The sequence below is a fragment of the Microtus pennsylvanicus genome, chromosome 1, assembly GCF_037038515.1.
Source record: "Microtus pennsylvanicus isolate mMicPen1 chromosome 1, mMicPen1.hap1, whole genome shotgun sequence".
NCBI classification, from domain to species: Eukaryota; Metazoa; Chordata; class Mammalia; order Rodentia; family Cricetidae; genus Microtus; species Microtus pennsylvanicus.
Window position 1 is genome coordinate 111,854,469 of NC_134579.1, and position 23,679 is coordinate 111,878,147.

Here is a 23,679-nt window from a genome sequence, read left to right on the forward strand (position 1 = left end):
CATGCTTTAATGACTACACAACCAAAACCTCAAAACTGCTAAGACTCCATCTTTAAAAGACAAAAATTGAGGGCTGGAGAGATGGTACAGCAGTTAAGAACACTGACTGCTCTTCCATAGGACCCAGGTTCAATTCCCAGCGCCCACATGGCAGTTAACAACTGTCTGTAACTCTAAAATCTGGCAGCTTCACACAGACATGAATGCAGGGGAAACACCAATGTACATAAAATAAATAAAATTTAAAAAAAATAAAAGACAAAAATTGAACAAATAAGTCTGTGGTTTGCTGTTTGACAAAAATGGAAAACTCTAACCACATCGAAATAAGTTACATTATCTAATGTGTCTAAAACACACAGAGTAGGAAGAAAATGAGGGAGAATTGGAGAATTAATACAGCGTAGGGTAAGTCACAAAATACACTGCGGGAGACCGTCTGTAAATTCAGCTCTAGGCTTCCTGGCAGCAAAGGAGACAAAGGAAATACTCCCCAAATCCAGACTTTTCATAAGTACAGGAACTCAATACAGCAGTGCAGGGGAGGGGGTTCCCCACAATCTGAGGTTTATTGAAACTGCTGCAAGAGTCTAACATTGAGGGAAGTCATTTAATCCACCAGCAAAATCCCTTCCACCAGGATGCGATGCCCTGCCCTCCTCCTTGGACTTTTGGAAGATAATTGGCAGGGCACAGGTTTTTACTTAACCATCTCAGAAGCCATCAGTCTTCTCAAGGTCACCGTGAATTCTGTAATATTCACATCGTTCTATTTCAGACCGTCCATTAAGGGGGCAGCAGGTCGATTTCCCGTCCTTCAAGCGCTAACTGCTCCGGCCCTGGATGCCCCTCCTGCATCTGTGGGTTTGCTGTGGTTCCGGCCATTCTCACCAATCCCTTCCTGCCGGCCTCCATTTCTCACCACACTCAGCATCTGCTTTCTGGTCTGCCCTGAGCTGACAGTTCCACTGAGTCTGCGGTTCCTGCCCGGATCCTTCCAGCTGAGGTGGACTGTTGATAAGGGTGAGGGCAGAGGGTAGCTCTGTTCTTGACCGGAGAGCTCTCACAGGGCCCTGCGTGACTGTTTGCAGTTCCTATCATCCTGGGTGGTGGGGCACAACAAGAGTACTGTAGACCTGTAGATGGCTAGCTGACAGAAGCACCCTACAGTAACAAGCCAGCCCTGAATGGCTATACTGACCCCAACCCTCCCAGGCTGAGAACGTTGAGCAGGAAATAATATAGATGTTAACTGACCTATGGGTTTTTTATGTTGTGATATTCTGAATGCCAGGCCATGTCCCAGAAGCAATTCTGGTAATATTCAGATTGTGGGGAGTCCCCGTGTTGCTACAGGAGGTCCTGAAACTATGAAAAGTCTGGATTTATTTTCTTAACCGCTTTGGCTGCCAGGATACCCAGGACTGAAGTGACAATCAATTGCTTACATACATTTCTGGTGTGGCTCACCCCACCCGAACCCCCCAATATGGACAGAAATCTCTGAAGTGTATTCTCCCTTAAATTGCCTGCATCTTATGTATTTGGTCACAGTAAACCAACATCCCTAGATATATCAGTCTATCTAATGCAATTGTCCTAAGGGGCATCTTCATGGGCTCCCCAACAGAGTGACTTCCATGCTCTGAGGCCACCAGAGGCCCCCGGGTCTCAGCTGCATTTTCCTGAGTCTATGGCTCTGTGCAGGGGTTACCCATCATGCAACCTGCCAGCACTCTCCCTTTTCAGCGCCACATTATATGCCACGATCTAGACAAAACACGTTTTTTATCTACTTGTCAGTGGGTAGCCATCAGGGGTGTGCCCATCTTTTGGCTACCTACCGTAAACAAACCTGTTGTGAGCCTACAAACCTAGGCATGACATTACTGAGTAATTCTAAATTTAAAAGAAAAAAAAAGATGCCAGCCTTACAAGATGCAACGACACCCCACTCCGATCTTTTCTCGGGTACAGATTAGGAAGCATATGGATTCCTCAGGCTTCACCAACAGCCGTGGAACAGCTCACACTGACCTTTCTGTGGTTTTATAGTCACAGTCTTGGTCCAAGACCAAACCTGAGTCACAGCTGACAGTGAGGGAGAGGGACCAGCTGACAGTGAGGGAGAGGGACCGGGTGACACCTCCCTCTCCCCCACCCTGAATGCCAGTCTGTGGGCGTTTGAGATGTTTACATTTCATTTCTGCACGCGAAACTGAGATATCATTTAGCTAACGCCATGGGTCCTCCAGAAGGGAAACAGTTCTAAAAGGCCCATGGACGGGCCAAGTGGTGGAATCTATACAAAACGCTAAAATAGGCCTTTTTTTTCTTCACCCCTTGTTGAAGGAGGAGGCTGAGTGGCCTTTTTCCCTTTTACAGTATTTTTCAGTTATTTAAATAACAAATGTGCCAGGCATGGTGGCACATGCCTTTAATCCCAGCACTCAGGTGGCACAGGCAGGTCTCTGTGAGTTTGAAGTCAACCTGGTCTGCACAGTGAGTTCCAGGACAGCCAAGACTACAGAGGGACACCCTGCCCCCACTCACCGAAAAAAAGACATTTTGAATAACAAATGCATACAGAACAAAGATTTTTTTTTCAAAGTACCGGGGATGTTAAGTCACCTCCCACCGGTGCCCCTCTCCCAGGAGGAATCTGCCATTGTCAGCTTCACAGGAACCCCCGAGAGCCCCATGCACGCAAGCAACGCTAGCCCTGTTCACCGTGGCTGCCATCATCATTATCCGACAAGTATAGACTGTCCACAGGCCTCTGCGACAGCGGCTACAAAGGGTGAGGCTGTCTCAGCAGGATGCTGCGTTCTAGGAGCTGATCCATCCATTTTGAAAGACCCTGCCCAGAGCTGTAGCATAGAAAGAACTAGAATCTAGAATGAAGAGGACAGGACTGGGGACAGAACCAGGGCCTCCTGAACATGAGGAAAGAAGAGGTTACCACTGAGAAACAGCTCTAAGAGGGTGACACCCAGAAGGTTGCAGGCCCAGAAAGGCTCAAAACTTAAATACGGACACCCTGCTTTTTAAATAGGGAAACTGAGGCTCAGATAGATCCCCACTGAACCAGGGATTGAGGCTTACTGCTGGCTGGCCCTCTGTCCACCTCACCCCTGAACTCCAGGTGTCTGGAATCTGTTGACTGATGGTCCGGCTTTGACATCCCAATCTGTCACTGTGATTTTGTTGGAGCTGATCCAGCACCCTATGCTTCTAATAACAGTTCAACAAGAGCTCTTCCTGATAGAAGGGAGCCCATCCCACCTCATCACAGTGGCAAGGGGTGCCTATGTTACAAGCTGGGGTGTCCTGGCAACTTCTGCGAGGTACAGGGGTACAGGTAACCTTCAGTTTGGGAAGCCAGAACCACAGCCTGATGCATACACTCTGCACACGGAAGGGCTGACCATGCGTCCATCAGCTCCCAACTGTAGTGACCACATCCCTGGGGACAGCCCCCACCCCTATCCTGGCCCAGAAAAGGATTCCAGACTCACTTCCCCGAAGACTAATCGAAGTGAGTGACAACTAGGGATGATTCCAGAACGAGGGCAGAAGCACACTTTCAGGTAACCGTTGTCACCTATAGAGCGCTGTTGGGGACCACCTCTGCTTTCCACAAGGAGACACTGTATTCCTGCAGAACCAGCGATTGTGTTATTTTTAATGAAATCAACATTATTTACATCCAGGGCACAAAGACAAGGTCCACAGAGCAGCCTGCTGAGTGGCTGAGACACTCTGCTCTGGGACAATGGCAGCTGAGTCCCAGGGACAAGGATTGAGTGTCTCCAAGGTCCCAAGCATAACCACAGGGTGATCCTAGGGAAGGGACACAGTGAGGATAGAATGGATGCTGTCCTTCCCACCCCGCTGTCAGACCCTGGTGCATCCCACCTCTCCTTGAGTCCCACAGCAGAAGGATAGGAAGGGACCCTGCAGCAGCGCAGCACCACCCCTGGAACAGCCCCCTCTGCTCTGAGCTCTCTCTGCAAACCTCTCTGTGCTGTCCTGGCCCGCACACACCCTCATATTGATCATCTTCAGCCTCCTCCTTTCCCCGTCATTGACCCCCAAACTCTCTCAACCACTCACGGCCCTCCTTCCAAACCCCAACCCCCAATCTACTCTACTGTGCAAACATTTGCTTTGTACAGTTTGGGAACCCAGCTACAACACCCCTCTTCCATCCTGAATTAATTTAGAAAGAAGGTCCCCCTAAACCTGGGGAGGAGGGTCAGTGTGGAATCAGAGAAGCTCCAGACGTAGGACCGCAGAGACAAAGCTCCTCTTAAGACCTGCAAGGGATCCCACAGGGCCACAGAAGGGGACTCCCCCTCCCCTCAACACCACCTCAAAGTCATCTCAGAGTGGGGGGCTTCCGAGAGCTTCACAGGTTCAGAACATCCAAGTCCCTAATACGCAATGGAATACGATGCAGCCCTGAAGAGGAGACCCTGACACCTTAAAGGGGAGGTGACTATGGCATCGGCTTACACAGTGTGACTATGTGGCCAGCTTCTTACACTCGGTGTTGTGTTATTGCACATATTGCTATTTCGTGTAGTCCTGGAGCCTTTTCTGCAGCCCTGAGGATGCAGAGTGAGTTCAAGGCCAATCTTGACAAGTGCTGGAGATCCTGTGGCCACGTTGCAATTTCTGCTGCTGCAATAAAACACCCTGACCAGAAAGCATCTTGGGGAGGAAAAATAGTGTGCGAGCGCCCGCGCATGCATGCGTGTGCGTGCGCGCAAACAGGGGTGTGCACATCCATTGCGTGAAGCAGAGAGTGTACCAGAGGGGCAATCTCCAGTCCCACAGACTACAGCCATATAGGAAGAACTCAGTGCTGCTGCCTGCTCCTCTCGAGAGAAAATCAGAAATTCTAGATTTTCACATTAAATCTTGGCTCAGAAATGATTAAAGCCCTGGGCTGGCCAGCCGCCTGATGCCCCTGGGCGGTACTGGTCTTGAGATACCACTTCTCAACTCCAGAGCAGACGTTGGCAAAGGTTCCCTCCCATAGGACACCCACAGAGAGCCGGGCCCTTCGCTGGGGCTTCAGAACCTCCCACCCTCCCCCAGGTGCCTGCCAGACGAGACAGAGCGCGACTCACCTCCCGCTGGTAAATGTGCGCTCAGCTCAGAAACAATGAGCCCAAGCCCCAGGTGAAATTCATATTCTAATTCAAGTTTCTCGCATTGATGAAGGCTGCTGCTGCCACCTTGGAATGCTAACAGCTCAGAATGAAGCCCTGGGGAGCAAGCGTGAATGAGGAAAAATGGGAGGGTTTGTCTGAGAACCGAGAACACAAGACCACTGAAACCAAAGCTGGTGGCTCCCCGGAACTGGCTGAGCTCTCGGAGCGTGCGGCAGGAGATGAAATGCCCCACCCAGCCGGCTTCTGTGTGGGAAGGTGGGTCACAGCTAGGCCACAAAGAGACTCCTCAAAGAAAAGGGGGAAGGATCAGGATTCCCAGCCATCCCACTGCATACCAGACCTCCCTGAGCCAAGCAGTGTCCAGCCACACCTTCCCTCAGCGCTGCCCTCTCGGAGCCACGCCCCTCGGAGCCACGCCTCCTGTAAACCCTCCGGTTGAATTGTTATTGCTGTAGGGGTGGAATGAGACACCCAGCCCCACAGTCCTCGTCTGTGGAGAAAGTTCAGTGAAGCCGTCACCCTGAGGGCTCCACGCCACCCTAAAAGGGGCAGTGTCTTGCCCTTGACTCCTCACGTTCCCTTTATTATTTTTCAGGACTGCCCATGGAACCCAGGGCCCCTTGCCTGCTAAGCAAGCTCTCTGTCGCTGAGCTACAGCCTTCCTTTTCTTTTCATCTTGAGTCATCGGTCTCCATCAGTTGCCTAGGCTAGACTTGAACTTGCAGTCTTCAGGTCTCGTTCTGTACCAGGCAGGTTTTCTTTACTTACTAGTAATTAAAACCTTGTCATTGCCCCCAGCCTGGTACAGATCTAGCATCTGTTGACAGCCGAGAAACGCTGGCAAAAAGGACAGGTGAAAACGAGTAAGTCCCACTGTACAGCACAAATTCGTGACTCGTGAAGAAAACATGATGTTTTCTAGTTATCTGTGCCCACGGGCAACATAAATCCTGCAAGGACCTCCTACTGACCCTAAAAACCGACTACAAAATCCTGTCTTTGAAAATGAACATGCTGGGGTCAGCAATGGCTCTGCCAGTGGCTGGGAAGTATGAAGACATCAAATCTAAAATGAGGCATCCAGGGACTGGAGAGACGGCTCAGCAGTTAAGAGCACTGGCTGTTCTTCCAGAGGACCTGTGTTCAGTTCCCAGCATATATATGATGGCTCACGACAATCTGTAACTCCGGTTCTCGAGGGTCCGAGACCCTCCTTGGGCACTGCACACACATGACGAACATAAATACATGCCTGCAAATATACCCATTCATTTTATAGTTTCGGTTGTGAGCCTAGCCTTTAACAGCTGAGCCATCTCTCCAGCCCAACACCCATTTATTTTAAATAAACTGATTAGCTTTTCAAATGTAAAAATGGGTGGAACCTAGAGGTCCTTAAGGACCCTGGAATCACTTTTAAATTTCTTTTTAGTTTTTTTTTTTTTTTTTGGTTTTTCGAGGCAGGGTTTCTCTGTGGCTTTGGAGCCTGTCCTGGAACTAGCTCTGTAGACCAGGCTGGTCTCGAACTCCCAGAGATCCGCCTGCCTCTGCCTCCCGAGTGCTGGGATTAAAGGCGTGCGCCACCACCGCCCGGCTCTTTTTAGTTTTTTTAAGACCCACCGAAATCAGCCAGGCAGTTGTGGTGCACGCCTTTAATCCCAGCACTCAGGAGGCAGAGGCAGGCAGATCTCTGAGTTCAAGACCAGCCTGGTCTACAGAGGGAGTTTCAGGATAGCCAGGGCTACACAGAGAAATTCTGTCTCAATAAATAAATAAATATATCCACCCAAATCATGCCAGATGTCCCAGCACCAGGCAAGCTAAAGCAGTAATAGTTCAGGTTCAAAGCAAGCCTGAGCTTACCCAGTGAGGCCCTGTCTCTAAATAAATAAATAAACAACAGGGCCTCTGTGAGGTTCACTCGCCTGGTGAAGCTCCCATGAGCCTTGAGGTAGGAACATCAATAACATTTTCATCTTTGACATTCAGTGCCAACCAGACAGGTGCAGGAGAAAGAGCACTTAAGAAGCACTTTTGATTGACGGGGAGGGAAGGGGCACAAAGGAGACGCTTACATCAGTCATCACTGGCAGATGGCGTCTGCTTCACCTGATAGTCTTCAAGGAGGGGGAATAGGCAAGGGGAATGGGCTAGATACATATCCACACCAATATTGCCCGCCGTGGGCTCAGACCCGGCTGGCACGTTAGTGAGACCAGCTCTCAGGGGAGCACAGCTGGGGCCAGGAGGAAAGGCCAAGGCCACCGGGAGACAAGGCCATCTGAGAAGCTTTACCTGATACTTATCAAGATTTCCTGATTTCAATGGAAACAGCTTAAAGTGAGTCAAGGAAAAAAAAAGAAAGGCTTAGGGCTAGAAAGATGGCTAGGGGTACCGGGTAGGGCAAAATCTCAACCTGTTGCTCCCCAGGACCTCTCCACCACAGTTTGGTTTGGTTTAGACAGAGTCTCTCACTGATTAGGGAGGCTGGAGAGGCTCCTGTCTCTACCTCCCCAGCACTTGGGTTACAAGCACACGCCCCCACACCAGCTTCTCACAGGGATCTTGAGGATCAAACTCAGGTAGGTCCTCAAGCTTGCACAGCAAGGACTTTACTGACAGCCGTGTCCCCAACCCCAACCACTGACATCAACAGAGCAAAGGGGCGAGGCTGGTGAAGGACCACCATTAGCAAGAAATGAGGTTCTAGGCATGGGAGCCCCCGCAGACAAGATGCAGACTAGGAGCCAAGAAACTGACCCTCTCCCTAGATAGTCTGATGCTGAAGACTCTCTCCTCAGACCCTGCCCAGATGTGGGAACCAAACAGTCACAGTGTGAGCTGGTTGAAGCGTTTTCTACATGCTCATTTGAATCTAATAGTGACAGGAACACCTCCCACAGGCTCCACCACCAAGGCAGCACCAATCCAAGGTGGCAGCAAGCTTCCCAGGGCTAATGGTGATCAGCCCAGCCAGGCTACTGTCCCTAACCTTGACCCAGTCCTTGAGGCCCAAGAAAAGGAACACTCTGATTGGTCAGATACAAATCATGAGCCCACCCAAGAGAGGAGGGAAGAGTCAGCAACATAGAAACCAGAGTTTTGGAACAGGGGGAGACTGGGGTTCCTCAAAGAAAAATCAGCACAGGTTGGCTATGTAGTTCAGTGGTAGAGCCCCTAACTAGAATCCCCCAATGAGGGACTGGGGTGTGGCTCTGTGGTAGAGCACCTACCTAGAATCCCCCAGTGAGGGGCTGGGGTGTGGCTCAGTGGTAGAGCTCTTGCCTAGAATCCCTCAGTGTGGGGTTGGGGTATGGCTCAATGGTGAGTGCTTGCCTAGAATCCCCCAGTGAGGGGCTGGGGGTTTTATTCTAGAAGAAGGTAGAAGTGGCCAACAACTGCACCCTGTCACAGACACTGACTGTCTCCCTCCCTGACCCCTTCTCCTGGCCCTTTCCTTCTTCCTTCACTAAAGTTAACAATGCCAGCTCCCTGCCTGAGGCCACCCCAACTCCTTCACATTCACAAACAACACACATATACACGTCTTCAGGGGTTTTATATCAGTGCCCATGGGTGCTTAAGAACCAAACAACAGGAGCAAGGTGGCTCAGTAGGTAAGGCACTTGTCACCAAATGTGAGGATCTGAGTTCAAACCCAAGGACCTATGTGGTTGAAGGAGAGAGTCAACTTCTGCAAGTTGTCCTCTGACCTCCCCATGATAAACTATTAAAAATAAATAAATAAAAGGTAATAAAGGATAATTTTTAGAAGAACCAGATAGAACCACCCGCCCCAGAGAACCCCCTCAGAAGCTGGTGTACCTGGTTCAATGGGAGCCCTCCAGTAGCAGGGCAGTGGGGGGTAAAGTCCACTTACCATTATGGCAGGCAGATATGGATTGTCTTTCAAGCGTTTTTTAAAGATTGTAGATTGTGTGTGTGTGTGTGTGTGTGTGTGTGTGTGGTGATATTTTGTTTGTGTTTTAATAAATAAAGCTTGCCTGAAGATCAGAGTGCAGAGCTAAGCCACTAGACACCAGGGAGTGGTGGCATACACCTTTAATCCCCAGTATTCGGGAGTCACATGCCTTTAATCCCAGCACCAGGGAGGTGGAGACAGGAGTGATAAGGCTGGGTGGAGAGAGGGATATAAGGTGGGAAGAAACAGTGCAGTCTGAAGTTTGGTGGAGACAGAAGCAGTCTGGAGATGCGGTCTGAGGACAGGATCGTCCCTTTGGTCTGAGCATTGGTAGAGGAAAAAAAACCTCTCTAGTGGTTGCCTGCTTTGCTTCTCTAATCTTCAGGAAAGTTTTATTTGTTAAAACACAAAATATCACTACGCGTGCAGGTGTGTGTGTGTGTATACAGGTGTGTGCAGGGGTCAAGAAAGTCAGAAGGGTGTGAGAACCCCTGGAGTTTGAGTTATTAAGTGTGAGCCACCTGCTGTGGGTGTCGTAACCAAACTCAGGTCCTCTGGAACAACAGCAAGTGCCCTTAACCACTGAGCCATCTATCCAGCCCCACTTTCCCAACTTTCTGTGCATTCTATGTGGTAGTTTGACTGTAACTGTAACTGCAGTGGCCCCCATAAGCTAGCTCATAGAGAGCTCACTATTAGGAGCTGTGGCCTTGTTGGAGGAAGTGTGTCACTATGGAAGTGGGCTTTGAGGGAGGTCTTGTATATGCTCAAGCTATGCCCAGTATCTCAGTCCACTTCCCATTGCCTTCAGATCAAGATGTGGAATTTTTAGCTCCTCCTTCAGCACCATGTCTGCCTGCATGCTGCCATGCACTGCCATGACGATATGGACTAAATTTCTGAAACTGTAAGCTAGCCCCAATTAAATGTTTTCCTTTATAAGAGTTGCCCAGGCGTTAGTGGCTCACACCTCTAATCCCAGCTCTTGGGAGGCAGAGGCAGGCAGATCTCTGAGTTCAAGGCCAGCCTGGTCTATAAAGCAGATGCCAGGACAGGACAGCCATGGTAGTCATACAGAGAAGAAAAAAAAAGAGTTGCAATGGTCATGCTGTCTCTTCACAGCAACAGAAACCCTAACTAAGACACTATACGAAGTAGCCAAAACCCATGTGCAAACACTGAGGGGGAAGGAGAACTCATAGTTCAATAGCCTATGTAGAAGGGCAGCCAGGGTCTGAGTGTGAAGTCACCTTCTGGTAGACAATGGCCCTTGGGTCAGCAACAGCATGGGAGCAGCCTCTCCTCCTCCCTCAGCAGCCTGCAGCCAGCCTCAGCCCATTGCTTCCTGAGGAAGCACACCTTGTCCAGTACCAGCCTCAAAGGTGAGTTTCTGTCTGACCAGACACAGCATTCCACACCTGGGCACAGTCTCTGATACCTGGGTCAGAAGGGGGCCCGAGTTAGTCCAGATCAAAGCAGCCCTGGGGTTCACGCTGAGCCGGCTCAGAAAAAGACGGTTGACCTCTTACTGGTGCCAGGACAGGCCAGGGCTGGCTGTGGCTCACCCTGTCATCACTGAGAGCAAGCCTAGGTTTGAATTAAGTTGGCAAAGACGAAAAGAGAACTTAAAGGGGTGGAGGGAGAAAGAGAAAGCAACGATTAGGACAGTATCAGGCACCTGGATCCATCCACACCTGAACCACTTCCACCACATATCCCACAGCTGGAGACTGGGACACTGCAGGTTTTAGAGTCCAGACTGGAGTGGTGACAAATTTCTGTATTTGTTGTGCCATCTCTGGGAGTATACCTAAATCTCAGCGTTGACATTTTCAAATATTATAGGCATGCATGTCTTTAAAATGATCCAGTAAGAAATAGATAAACACGGGGTCAGAGAAGAGACATGAAGGTGGGAGTCACTGTCTCTGGGCTTATACTGCTGCAGCAGCCCGGTGAGGGGGTCTTCTGAGCTGTGAGCCATCAGGCTGTGCCTGCAGAGTAAAATATAGCTAGCCTACACATGTGCTACTATTTTTAAAACGTTACATAAATGCTACTGTAATTACCAGACCCGCCTTCAAAGGCTGCTGAATTGACAGCCACTTTCGATCAATATGTTGTTCTTTTTCCACCAGGAGACACCAAAGCAGCCATTGTCCTCACTCCGGAGCTGGATGATTTCTTTGACATTAGAAAGGGCCCCTTGTTCTCCACAGTGGAAGTGCCCCTGAACGCACAGAGAATGCCCTGCTTGACTATGTGAGGCAAACTGCATCTTTAGGAAGTACAGAGAATAGGGGGTTTACTACCATTCGTACTACCCCATCACAACTGCTGGACTCCCATGGTACTGAAACAGCCCATAAACAAGCAGGGAGGGCCAGTCCCAATAAAACTTTATTTACAAACAGCAAGCAGAGGGCCAATAACAATCCATGAGGCCACTGTGTGCTAATGCCTACTTTAATTTATCATTTATTTGCTGGCTATGAGTTTCATGCTACATATGTAGAGGTCAGAAAACAAATTTTGGGACTCAATTCTCTTCTTCCATCACGTGGCTCTGAGGGTGGAATGGAGGTTATCAGGCTTGGTGGCAAGCACCCCCACCTGCTAAGGTGTGTCTCCAGCCCAAATGCCTGGTTTAAAGAGTACAAGAACTAACAAGCAATATTTAAAGAGCCAAGGCCAGCAGAGGGTTGGGTGAATGGCTTTTCACATCTCTAGTGTCATGGAAATTCCTGGAAAAACAGAATTTCATTGGCACACACCTTTTATCTATGCAGCTACTCAATGGCCTGAGAACCCATATCAGCTAAACCTCAGTGTGGTGCCAAAATAATCACACCCACTATGCGAGCAGAATCTGCCAGATCCCAGTTAGGAACCAAACTGTACCTTATTCCAGCTTGCTTTGGTTGGGGGTGTGGTGGGGGGGAGGGTGTTAAGAGAGGAGCTGAGCCTGGATCCCCTCAACTATCACCAGGATATTATCAAGAGTTACTCACACTTATTAAGAGCCAACATTGCGTGTGTCCTGTCTCATGAACCACCTTGACTTTACCCTCCTTGCCGGTCTATGCTGAGAGTTGCTTCTGTTTGTTGGTTGCTGGTTTGCTTTTTTTGAGACTGGCTCTCATATAGCCCAGACTAGCCTGGAACTTACTATATAAGTGAGGATAACCTTGAACTCTTGATCCTCCTGCCTCTACCTCCAGAGTGCTGAGATTGCAGGTGTGCACCATAACACCTGACTTAGTTGGTTCTTTTTTCAAGTGTGTGTGTGTGTGTGTGTGTGTGTGTGTGTGTGTGTGTGTGTGTGTACCATGTGAGTGCAGGTACCAGCGGAGGCCAGCACAGGGTGTCAGTTCCCCTGGAGCTGAAGTTACAGGCAGGTACAAGCCATAGGTTATGAGTGCTAGGAATCAAACTCAGGTCCTCGGTAAGAGCGGCAAGTACTCTTAACCACTGAGCCACCTCGCCAGCCCCTGATTTGGCTTCACACGCATAACCTCTGCATGGCTCTGGGGGTATCTAAAAAAGTAAGAACCTGACTCACAGGTCAGATTCTCTGCAAAGTGTGTCACTTCACTCACATCAGTGTGGCCCAAGTTCCAAGCACACTGACACACACACACAGTCAGAACACAGGAAACATATTTGCACAGGTGTGTAGGTACATGTGCACATGCCTGCAGAGCCAGAGGCCAGCCTCAGGTGTCATTCCTCAAGTGCCATCTACCTTGTTTTAGGGACAAGGTGTCACACTGGCCTGGTCTCTGCTCCGCCAGTTCTGGGATTCCAAGGGCACACCAGTATGCCCAGTTTGTTTGTTTTAACATAAACCCTCAAACTCGAGTCCTCAAGTTTGTAAGAGAAGCCTTTTGCCAACTGAGCCTCTCCCCCAGCCCACCCATGGAAATATTTATTTTTTTTCTAAATATTTATTTATTATGCATACAATATTCTGTCTGTGTGTATGTCTGCACGCCAGAAGAGGGCACCAGACCTCATTACAGATGGTTGTAAGCCACCATGTGGTTGCTGGGAATTGAACTCAGAACCTTTGGAAGAGCAGGCAATGCTCTTAACCACTGAGCCATCTCTCCAGCCCCGGAAATATTTATTAAAGAAATCTTATCAGTAAACCCCAGGACCAATTTTCAAATTGTGCCCAAGTCTCAACAGCTGCAGTTCCCAGTAAGACTTCACCATCATTTGCCTGGGCTATTGCAGTAGCCAGCAGGGTCGCCGGTGTCCATCCTCCTCATGCCTGCCAATGTCACTCATCACCAGGAGCTTCTGCGCCATCACTTCCTTGGCCTCCTTTCCCATTCTTTTTTTTAAACATTTATTTATTTATTTATACAATATTGTGTGCATGTGTATATTGTGCACACGTGTGCCATGGTACATGTGTGGGGGTCAGAGGTCACTTTGCAGGACTCTGTTCTTTCCTCCCCTCGTGTGGATTCTAAGGTTCAAACACAGGTGTCTGGCTTGGCGGCAAGCCCCCTTACCCACTGAGTCATCTCAAGAGCCCTCATTCTCCACCCTTGTCCTTCCTCACTCAGACAAACCTTGCTGGCTTCCTTTATGCTCTTTGTCCCTGCGAGGCACATTCCCTCCTTAGAGCTCTGTGTCTGCCGTTCCTTTAAACACTTTTCTCCGTGCTGCCCACTGTGAGGGCTATTCTTGGTTGCCAACTTGACTACATCGGGAATGAACTATAATCCAGAAATGGAGGCCACTCCTGTGAGAGACTTTTGCTTCGTTTGAAGTGGGTGAATCCACTCCTAGTCCAGACCTTTGAGGTAGGAAGACACACACTTTAATCTGGGGCACACCTTCTGGAAGCCTTCAGAAAGACATGGAAAAGGGAAGCTTTTGTTCCGTGGGAACCCTTCAGCCAATAGCCTTTAAGATACTGGCCCACTTTGGGTGTGGTCTCATGTACTATAAATGCAGATGAAACACGCGTGCAGCCCTCTAGACTGCTGGATTCAGTTCCAGTTCCCAGCGCACGCAGAGAACTGCAGATCTCTACCCTTATTGTGAGTTTATCCCCAAATAAATAAACCTTTGTTATACTGCATTCTGGCCTATGGTGGAACTCCTTTGTACTCCAACACTTTTGTTCTTTGTTGGTTTGCCCTCACCCAGCTGGCATATCCATTACTTCACTGGCATTGGAACCTACTTCTTGGGGATCCCAGTGTATATTTACAGCCAACTGAGACATCCAGCCTTATGGATGCTTGGACTTTCCATTCTCAGCCAGTCATTGTTGGATTAGCTGGACTGCAGCCTGTAAGTCATTCCAATAGATCCTCTTAGATGATAGATAGATAGATAGATAGATAGATAGATAGATAGATAGATAGACAGACAGACAGTAGATAGACAGACAGATAGATAGTAGATAGATAGATAGATAGATAGATAGATAGATAGATAGATAGATAGATAGAGGTAGGTAGGTAGATGATAGATAGATAGATTGATAGATACATACATACATACATAGATGCATACACAGACATTCATTCTATAAGTTCTGTTACTCTAGGGAACCCTGACTAACACCCACCTAACCACCTCCCCCTTCTCCTCTTCAGGCCTTGGCTCAAATGCCACTGTTCAAACCCATTGAAGATAAGCCATCCTCTCCTGGCACCCTTGTCTGCAGTGTCTCCTGCAGAGCCTCCCCTGATGAAGCCATGTTCCCAACTATCATGGCTTCAAGCTCGCTGCCTTCATGCCACACCCTAGGTCAGGGACCTCGGCCTGTCACTGTTGTCACCAGGCTCAGGAAAGTGCAATAAAAATGTGTCAGAATTCACAAGAGTGTGCACAAACGGTGAGATAAATTGGAAGACGGTTGTGAGGAAGAAGGTTGGCAGCTGCCCACTTTATAGACAGAGAAACTGAGTCTCGGTGCAGTTGGACACTGCCCACACTTCCCAATCACTGTATTGTGCATCTGCATTTGTATCTCTGTGTGTGTGTGTGCGTGCACACACGTGTCAGGATCTTATGTAGTACAGACTATTCTGTAACTATGTAGTCCAGGCTCAGCTTGAACTTGAAGTAATCCTCCCGCCTCTGCACCCCTACACACTGGGATTATAACCGTGAACCGCCATGCTGGACTTGAGATCCTGATGTTTCTTGTGGAAACCCCCAAACCTACAATATTTGACAGCACCCAGTTCTTAAATGACAGCAGCTAAGAGGTAAGGTCTGCAGGTCATATGACCACCCACAGGTGGCCAGCGGAAACTGGGAACATCCCCACATCCCCAGCGAGTTGGCTCCTTAGTAACCCCAGGGGTACCCACAGATGATGGCACAGCATACAAGGACCCCCACCTGGAGGACAGGAGACCAGAGCTGACCCCAAGGAGTAATGCTCACAGCCACTCTTCCCCAGGACACTGGACCAGTCGCCAGAGTGTGTGCTCAGTGGCTTAATTCAAAGTAAAGCTATGAGACTCCAGGCTCAGAGGGAGGCTCGCAATCAATCACCCTCAGTCATAAACCTTGGTGAGCCCGATTAGACCCCATCGATTTCTTATGTAACTATTTTTGGGCCCAGAGCATGGAGAGAGGGAGGGCGTGCATCAGCCAAGGAGCCTGGCATCGGGGAAGGAGTTCGACTCAAGCACCCCAAAGGCAGAGCCAGGTGGCTGCGCAAAGAGAAGGCATTGGAATTAAATAGAAAGGACGGGGCTTTTCTCCCTCTCTCCAAGCCCTGTGTGGGAGAAGCAGAATCAAGCGCTGGATGACAACCCAAGTGCCCCCAACCTTGCCTCTCCCTGTGCCACCGAGCAGGTATTTATGTCTCCCTCACTTTGTTGCCTACCAGCTGAGAGTGACAGCCCCTCCCATGAGACTGAAGCCATCCTTTTGTCCCCTGTGGCATTCCAGATGCCCAGTGATGATGAATGTGTGATTGTTGGATGAGGAGTGAGTGAGCATTGAGTGAGCACGTGAGGGACAGAGCATCCAGAGTCTTTGTGTTCCAGACGCTCTGCAGCGAGATGCCAGGGACCCATTCCTCTGCCTGGAACCCTTCTCCAGAGCTGGTTCTTTTTGGTAATTTAGGTCTCAGGTTAAAAAAAAATACATATGTTGCCTGTCTAAATTCATGTTTGCAACTGCCAAAGGAGCAAATTAAATTTAAATAAATAAATAACGAAGTAAAAATTCTCACAGAAAGAGCGAGAACAAAGGCTAGTAAGATGGCTAAAAGAACTTAAAGCAGAGCCAGTTCAATCCCAGGGACCCACATGGTAGAAGGAAAGAACCATCTCCAGCAAGTTGACCTCTGACCTCCAGACATGCACTGTAGCACCACACATGACAGATGATAGATAGAAGATAGATAGATAGATAGATAGATAGATAGATAGATAGATAGATAGATAGATAGATAAAAATATAGAGAAAATAAGGAAGAAATTTTATTTACTCATTAGATTTTTTTATATTACTTTATGTGTATGAGCGTTTTGTTTGCATGTACGTCTGTGCACAACATGCATAGTTGGTTCCCAGGGAGGTTTTTTGCAACAACAGGTGCCCTTAACCGCTGAACCAACTCTCCAGTCCCTGAATTTTTCTTTTTAATACATGAAGTCTCTTGCCTGCATATATGTCTGTGCACCACATATGTGCCCCGTGTCTGTGGAGCTGGAGTTGCAGATGAGCATGTGGCTGCTGGGAACAGAACCTGGTCCTGCGCAGGAGCAGCCAGTGCTCCTACCCCTGCATCACCTCTCCAGCCCCAGGAGCATCTTTAGGAAGTGTTGCTTCTACCAAGAATTCTCATCAGCACCATCGCCAGTCTCTCCACATCGGACACTCCTGTTGGTGCTTCCCCATCATCATCCAAGCTGTGCTACACACCCCAAACTCACAGTCCCCCCAAGACTAAGGTCAGGGAAATGGAGCAGGCTCCCGACCAAGGTGGTACCATCAGGGTAGAATCAGGAGTTTCAAGGAAGAGACCCCATTCTGCACACACAGGCCATACTGTTCATCCCTGGCATTCTCTGTGCCTCTGGGTCCCTACCTGGGATATAGCCAATCTCACTCCAAGAGCTACTCAAGAACCCCAATGAAGTCTTGCATCAAGGAGCCCCTTGGTGGCTGGGCATGGTGGTGCAACTCTGTAACCCCAGCTCTCAAGTTCAAGGCCAGCCTTGGCTATATTCAATACCCAATATTATCTTTTAATATTTTATTTTTATTTATATGTGCATGTACACATGCCCAAACATATGCATGCCACAGACATCGGAGGAAGTCAGAAAAAGGCATTAGTTGCCCTGGAACTGGAGTTACAGGAAGTTGTGAGCCAGCCAACATGGGTGCTGGGAATTGAACCCTAGGGTCCTCCTAAAGAGCTGGAAATTCAGTTTTCACAGCTAAATCATCTTTCCAGCCCAAAGACACAGCATTTTTTAAGCTGTTTGGTGTTTCATGGCTTGTGACTCTTCCCTCTGTAGCTCTGCCTATGGGGACAGCCTCACTCCTGTAAATTTTATCACAAGACTTGTGCTTGCTGGAGAACCCCAGTCCCAGAATGAGATCTTTAGAAAAGTAGTTCAGGGTCAAGCTTCCAGATGGGAAAATGGAGCTTTGGAGAGGCCAAGGGGCTAAGCCAATGCTGCTAATATCTCAAACCTAAACTGAGACACTGACAGTTCCAGTTGAGAGGAAGGAGTTGGTGTGTGTGTGTGTGTGTGTGTGTTTACATTGCGTCTGAAGGTGCAAGTGGTGACCAGAGGATGGCTTTGGGATGTCATTTCTCAAGTTCTCTCCACCTTGGGTTTTTATTTGGAATGCACCAAGTAGACTAGGCTGAAACGGCCATTGAGCCCCACACGGGTGTGCCCACATCCCCAGAGCTATTGCAAGCATGCATCACTCACTACACCTGGCTTTTTGACGTGGGTCCTAGGGAACTCACTCAGATCTCACGCTTAAAAGCCAAGATTACCCAATCAGCTTTCTGTCCAGGCTCCCAATTTTGTTATAGGAGGCAGGGTCTCACTCTGTACCCTGTGACTGGCCTGAAACTCACTATGTAGACCACACTAACCTTGAACTCGTGGAGATCCACCTGTCTCAGCTTCCTGATTGCTGGATTTAAAGATATGCATGACCATGCCCATCACCAACTTTGTGTTCTAAATTTCATTTTTTTTCCTTAGGTGGCATATGTTCATTGAAAATAGCAATGGCTTACATAGGCATTTTCAGATAAGTACATCTGCCCTTTGCCTCCCTTTCCGTCCCTCCCCTCCCGTAATTGCCATTCACCCCACAGACCCTCTTCTATGTTCACACCCCACGTGCATGTATGACTTTTTGTGCCTCTATAAAATCAAGGATCTATAAATGAGAGAAATGTGATATCTGTCTCTCTGAATCTGACTTATTTCACTTACTGTGTGGCTTTCTTCTCCATGCAAGCCAAAAAAAAAAAAAAATGAGACTGCCATGCCAGATGTCCCCAAAGGTGGCCAGCACCTACATCAGTGGGCCTTTCTCACCTGCTCTATCTTCCCCAATACCAGGTATCTCTGCAACCAACGGCAGAAGCTTCCACTGAACAGACTTGAGAAGACTAATTTCTCCCAAACAGAATACCTCATGAGAGGCACAACATTCCCCTCAGGAAGAGACACAACCCTATGTTCCTGAGTCCAAACCAAAGCCCCAAAACTCAGGACCAGTAAGAGGGCTCAGTGGGTAAAAAGGCACTTGCCGCACAAGTTTGGCGGTCTGAGTTCAATTCCCACATGAAGGTGGAAGGAGAGAACCAACTCTCGCAGGCTATGCTCTGCCTTTCACATATGCCCCGTGGTAACTGAGGTCCTACACACATCCATCATCATCATCAATTAAAAACAAACACATTCTCCTGAAATCAACATTCATACAGAGAGCACGGTAGCTAAGAGAAATCCCTGAGATGCCAATGCTGCTATGCACGGTTCTGGTGGTCACCCAACATGCCACCTCCCCAGCCTCAGTTTCCTCATCTGCAAAAAGCGATGCACAAGTGCCTACCCCAAGATGATTGTTGTAATTGTTGCAAGTCAGTGAAGCTGCAGCTAGAAAGGGCTTGGGATAGACCACAGGCAGAGCCAGACTATGTCACTACCAATTCTAGGACACCTTCAAGAGGAAGAACCAGAGGCTGTGGAGGTGGCTGTCAGTAAAGTGCTTACAGGCAAGCATGAGGATCTGAGTTCAATCCCCGACACCCATCTAAAAGCCAGGTGCAGCAGCGCATTCTGTAACCCCAGCCCCTCAAGGACAGGAGGATCCCTTCGGCTCTCTAGCCAGACAGCCTAGACTAGTTGGTGAACTCCAGATTCAGTAAGAGACTGTCTCAAAAAGCAAGCGCACATCCCCTGATGTTGACCTCTGACCTCCACATACACACACACACACACACACACACACACACAGGGGAGGGGGCAAAGAACAAGAAACCACAAAGGATCAGGAGGCAGGTGTGCATGCATGGGCCTGCCAATATTTGCCCTTTATTTTTTTAAAGTATTGTTTGGGAGAGTGCACATGCCAAGGCATACAGATGGAAGTTAGTTTGCTTAGTCTCCCCTGTAAATATCTTCACCCATAAATGTAAACAGAAGCCCTCACCCACCTGCAGAGGAGCAGGCTCTCTGGTGCTCCTAGCAGAAGAGGCTCAGAGAACCTGCCACACAGAGCTGACTCCCATCAGCACCTGCACTCTTCTGACTCCTGTCCCTGTCTTTCAGGTGGCTACTTTGGGCTACTTTGGGTTATCAAAGGGCTGTTGTTGTCATAGCCTGGGGCTCCTTATGTGGAAAACGCCTTCACAGCCAAGTGCGAGGTGTGAGGTTAGAAGGTCCAGGGCAATGAGTTGAGAAGGCAGAGCTTTAGCCAGGGGAGAGAGTACCAGTCTAAATGAAGTTCACACCGCCTGGACCGCCTGGCCCCAGCCTCCTACCTTGAGGCAGGGCTGTGTTCAGAGGCCCCTTCCAGCTCTGGAACACTTCCTCTGCGAGAGCTGCGGGTGGTACCTAAGCCCCTCCTCCCCCTCTCAGGCCCATGGGGCCGAGAGCTACAGCCTGCAGGAAAATGGACTCTCTCCATCCCTCTCAACTGAGACCCAGGAGAGAAAGGGCTACCCGGAACTCGGGGCTCTCTGAGAAGGAAACCCTTAAGGGCTTTACTGGCCGAGACCACCCTCCCAGACTCCGAGCCAGCAAATAAGGGGCTTCTTTTTGTCCTACGAATCATGGCAACCGCTGCACTCTTTGTTGGCTCCAGTCACCCAAGCGGAGCTCCTGAGGAAGCCCCACGCCTCCCGGTTCCTGCCACTGGCGGGAGGAGGGGCACCAGATGATTTACTCTGAGAAGGTCCCCAATGCCATTAAATCACTGGAGGCTGCCACAGAATTAGCATTTTCCCCCACCCCATCCCCTTCCCCACACCACAGGGCCACCTCTTCCCAAGACCTGGTGTAATGAGAAACAAATAGACCACTTGCCACACTGCACGGGGACTAGGCAGGGCTGAGCCCTGTGACTTGCAAGCCAACAGCGCCGACCCTACAATGGCAAACTTGTCACTAGCAAGGCTCTCTGAGGGGGCTGGGGTGCACCCCACCCACCCCATTCCACAGACAAGCCCCCCCTCTCGAAAAAAAGCACCCAGGGTCAACAAAACAAGGCTTGTCAATTTCCCCCAGGGGACGTGGTCTGTAAATGCATCACTAACTTCCAAAGCCACAGTATGCACAAACATGGTTTGAATGATGGGACCCCCTGGTCGCTAAGCCGGAGGATTTGTGCTGACTCCAACCAAGTACAATTCCGTATGCTTCAGCCCTCACGAGGCTCCAAGAAGTCCGCCTACCACTCTCCTTCTCCGGGGTAGCTGCCCACGCAGGAAGGGGGCACAGGCAACAACGCGCGCGCGTGTGCGATGGGAGAACCCCCTCACAGATGAACTCTCTCAAACCCCTCTCCCAGGACCCCAGCCAGTCCAAGGTTGGTCCAGAAACGATCTAGAAAATGCAGCCAGCTCTAGACGAAGCTGGTTAACTCCCAATCAACCAAGTGTAGGCAGCTCTTTCAGGAACATCACCCTTGCTTTGGAGCTAAATATAGACTTAGCAAATTGTGTTCTCTTTATGTCCCTGGTGGGAACCGGTGGAAGGCATGGGCGACCAAGGACCCCAAGCATGGAAAACTCTGCCTTGCTGGCTGTACTGACAGTGTTATCGGAGGGCCAGGAATGGGTTCCCAGGGATGGCACATCCTCCCTCCCACCACAAGCTGCCCAGAGTCATGCACAGGCTCTTCTGTGGCTGGGTGGGGCTGGACAGGGTGAGGGGACTCATTCTGGCACAAGACAAGAGACAGGCAGCTTCCTCCTCCAAGGCTGCCCAGATCCGCTCTTGAACACAGCCGGGCGAACGCTGACCCCCATGGAGAGAGAAAATAGACACAACACTGCAATTTTCAAGTCCGAGGGACTGTGCACTTTGGCAAACGCGACTCAGGGCTTCCGCTCTGAGGAAGCGGCCTGGACCCCGTCAGTAGCCCACTCCAGGCCGCAGATCAGTGCCAAGAGCCAAACAGCTCGCGGCAGCTCATTAACCACGCCAAGAAAGAACCCTCCACTTTAAGACTAGTGCCATCCTCCGGGGCCCAGCCAAAGCTCAGGACCAGCCACTATCTCTCCAAGCGGAAAGTCTTAGTAAATAGTTGGGGTCACTTGAGGGCATCGGGGAGGAAGGCAATATTTACTTTTTTCCCCATGCATAGTCATCCTTATTTAAAAAAAAAAAAGTCGGCATCCAAGCTTGCTCCTAAGTGCGACCTCACCCAGGCAATCAGAGCCGCAAAGTTGAGGTTGCGTTTTTTTTTCCTTCTGCATTCTGGGTATCTGTGCGGTTGGTTGGTTTAAGGAACGGGAAGGGATGCTCTCAGTCTTGAGCTACCTGCTCTCAAAACGTGTGTTTTAAAGGTCTGGAGAACACAGCCCTCGCACGCACATGAACATGGCTCGTGACTGTCGCTTCTTCCCAGCCTTTGGGATTGTCTCCACTTGCCTGGGGTGGGGGAGGGGGTACTGTCATTTTAGGATAAGCTTCCTCTACAACCAACACGTAACAACACCGAGGTGGCCGAGCTGAGTCAACTCCAGCCCAGCCTGCAAACAGCAAATACCTGACTATTCTGACTTCCCCATTCGCGGGCTTTAGGCGACAGCTGAGCGAATCCCCGATACCGGGGCAAGGGCTTTGAACACCGATACGTTAGACATCACCAGATGCCAGCGCGACCCGACCCGGGGCTACTGGACCACGCTCCCGGGTCCTGCCAGTCCACAGGCCAGGGCTCTAGAGCGACCTGAGCTTCCAGGGGACGAACAGTGGGGTTACCAGGTTGCCTTCGGGAGACACTTGGGGAAGTGGGTGGCTTTGGGAGGCTGGAGACAGGAGGGTAACCGGGCGCGGGAGGGACTACGGTCAAGCCAGACAACGCCGGCCAAGACGACCTCCAGGCCCCGCAGGTGTCCAGGCAACAGGACAGAGGTTCACGGATGCTGGGCCACGACATTCCCCACACACACAGACCCCTGAGCCCGGGTGCCCCGCCGAGTGAAGATGGGAATCCGGAGAGCCCCGCCTGTGGCTCCCGGAGCCCCCAAAGGATGCGAAGGGCAGCTGGGACTGGAGAGGAGGCATAGGGGACGCGCGCGCGGGGCTTGGGCCGCCCCGGGGCTTCCCAGCCCCGCCAAGAGCAGGAGGCGGCGGCCGCCCGGGACTTGGGACCCAGGCAGCAACTTTGCGCGCGGGGTCGGGGAGGGGACGCGGCCGCGTTACCTGCGCAGCGGAGCGCGCTCAGCGCCAGCAGCAGCCCGAGCGACGCGGCCGGGGCCCGCATGGTCCTCCCGGGAGCCAGCGCGGGGCTCCGCTCGCTCCTGCGCCGCCGCCTCCCGCACCTCTCGGCTCCGCGCTCGGCCGCCGGCTGCAGACGGCGCCCGGGCTCAGCGCGCGCCCGCCCTGCACTTGGCCCGAGTTGCGCGGCCCCCGCCGGCGCCGCGGCTCCTGCGCCCCAGCGCGCGTCCCATCCCGCCGCCGCCTCGACCAGCGCCAGCTGCCGGCCGCCCCTCTAGCCAGCGCGAGAGTGAGCGAGCCGAGAAGGGAGGAGGGAAGGGAGGAGGGCGGAGGAGGAGGGGAGCAGCCAGGAGGGAGCAGGAGGGAGGAGGAGGGAAGAGAAGGGAGGAGGACAGGAAAGGAGGAGGAGGGAGAAGGGGAAGGGAGGAGGGAGGAGGAGGAACGGGGTTAGAAGAAGAGGGAGTGGATAGAGTTGAGAGGGGATGAGGAGGAGGAAGGGAAGGGAGGAAGAAGAGGAATGGGTTATAAAAGAAGAAGGGTGGAGGAACAGGTCCGGGGGTGGAAAAGGATAAAGAAAAGGGAGGTGGGGAGGTGCCCTTCCCCTCCCCCCACCGGGGGCCAAGACACCAAGCGGCCACCCAGCGGTTAAGCG

The 23,679-nt window shown here is 50.6% G+C and overlaps 1 protein-coding gene across 1 annotated transcript in view; it reads right to left on the bottom strand.

Annotated features, from left to right (window-relative positions):
• Positions 1-23,300, bottom strand: part of Tmem132b (transmembrane protein 132B) — a 287,729-nt gene extending 264,429 nt beyond the window's left edge. Inside the window, exon 1 of the mRNA XM_075978132.1 lies at positions 23,013-23,300. Within this exon, the coding sequence (XP_075834247.1) occupies positions 23,013-23,073 (61 nt within the window). The 5' untranslated portion in view covers positions 23,074-23,300. The remainder of the gene's footprint in view (positions 1-23,012) is intronic.
• Positions 23,301-23,679: the final 379 nt, after the last annotated feature.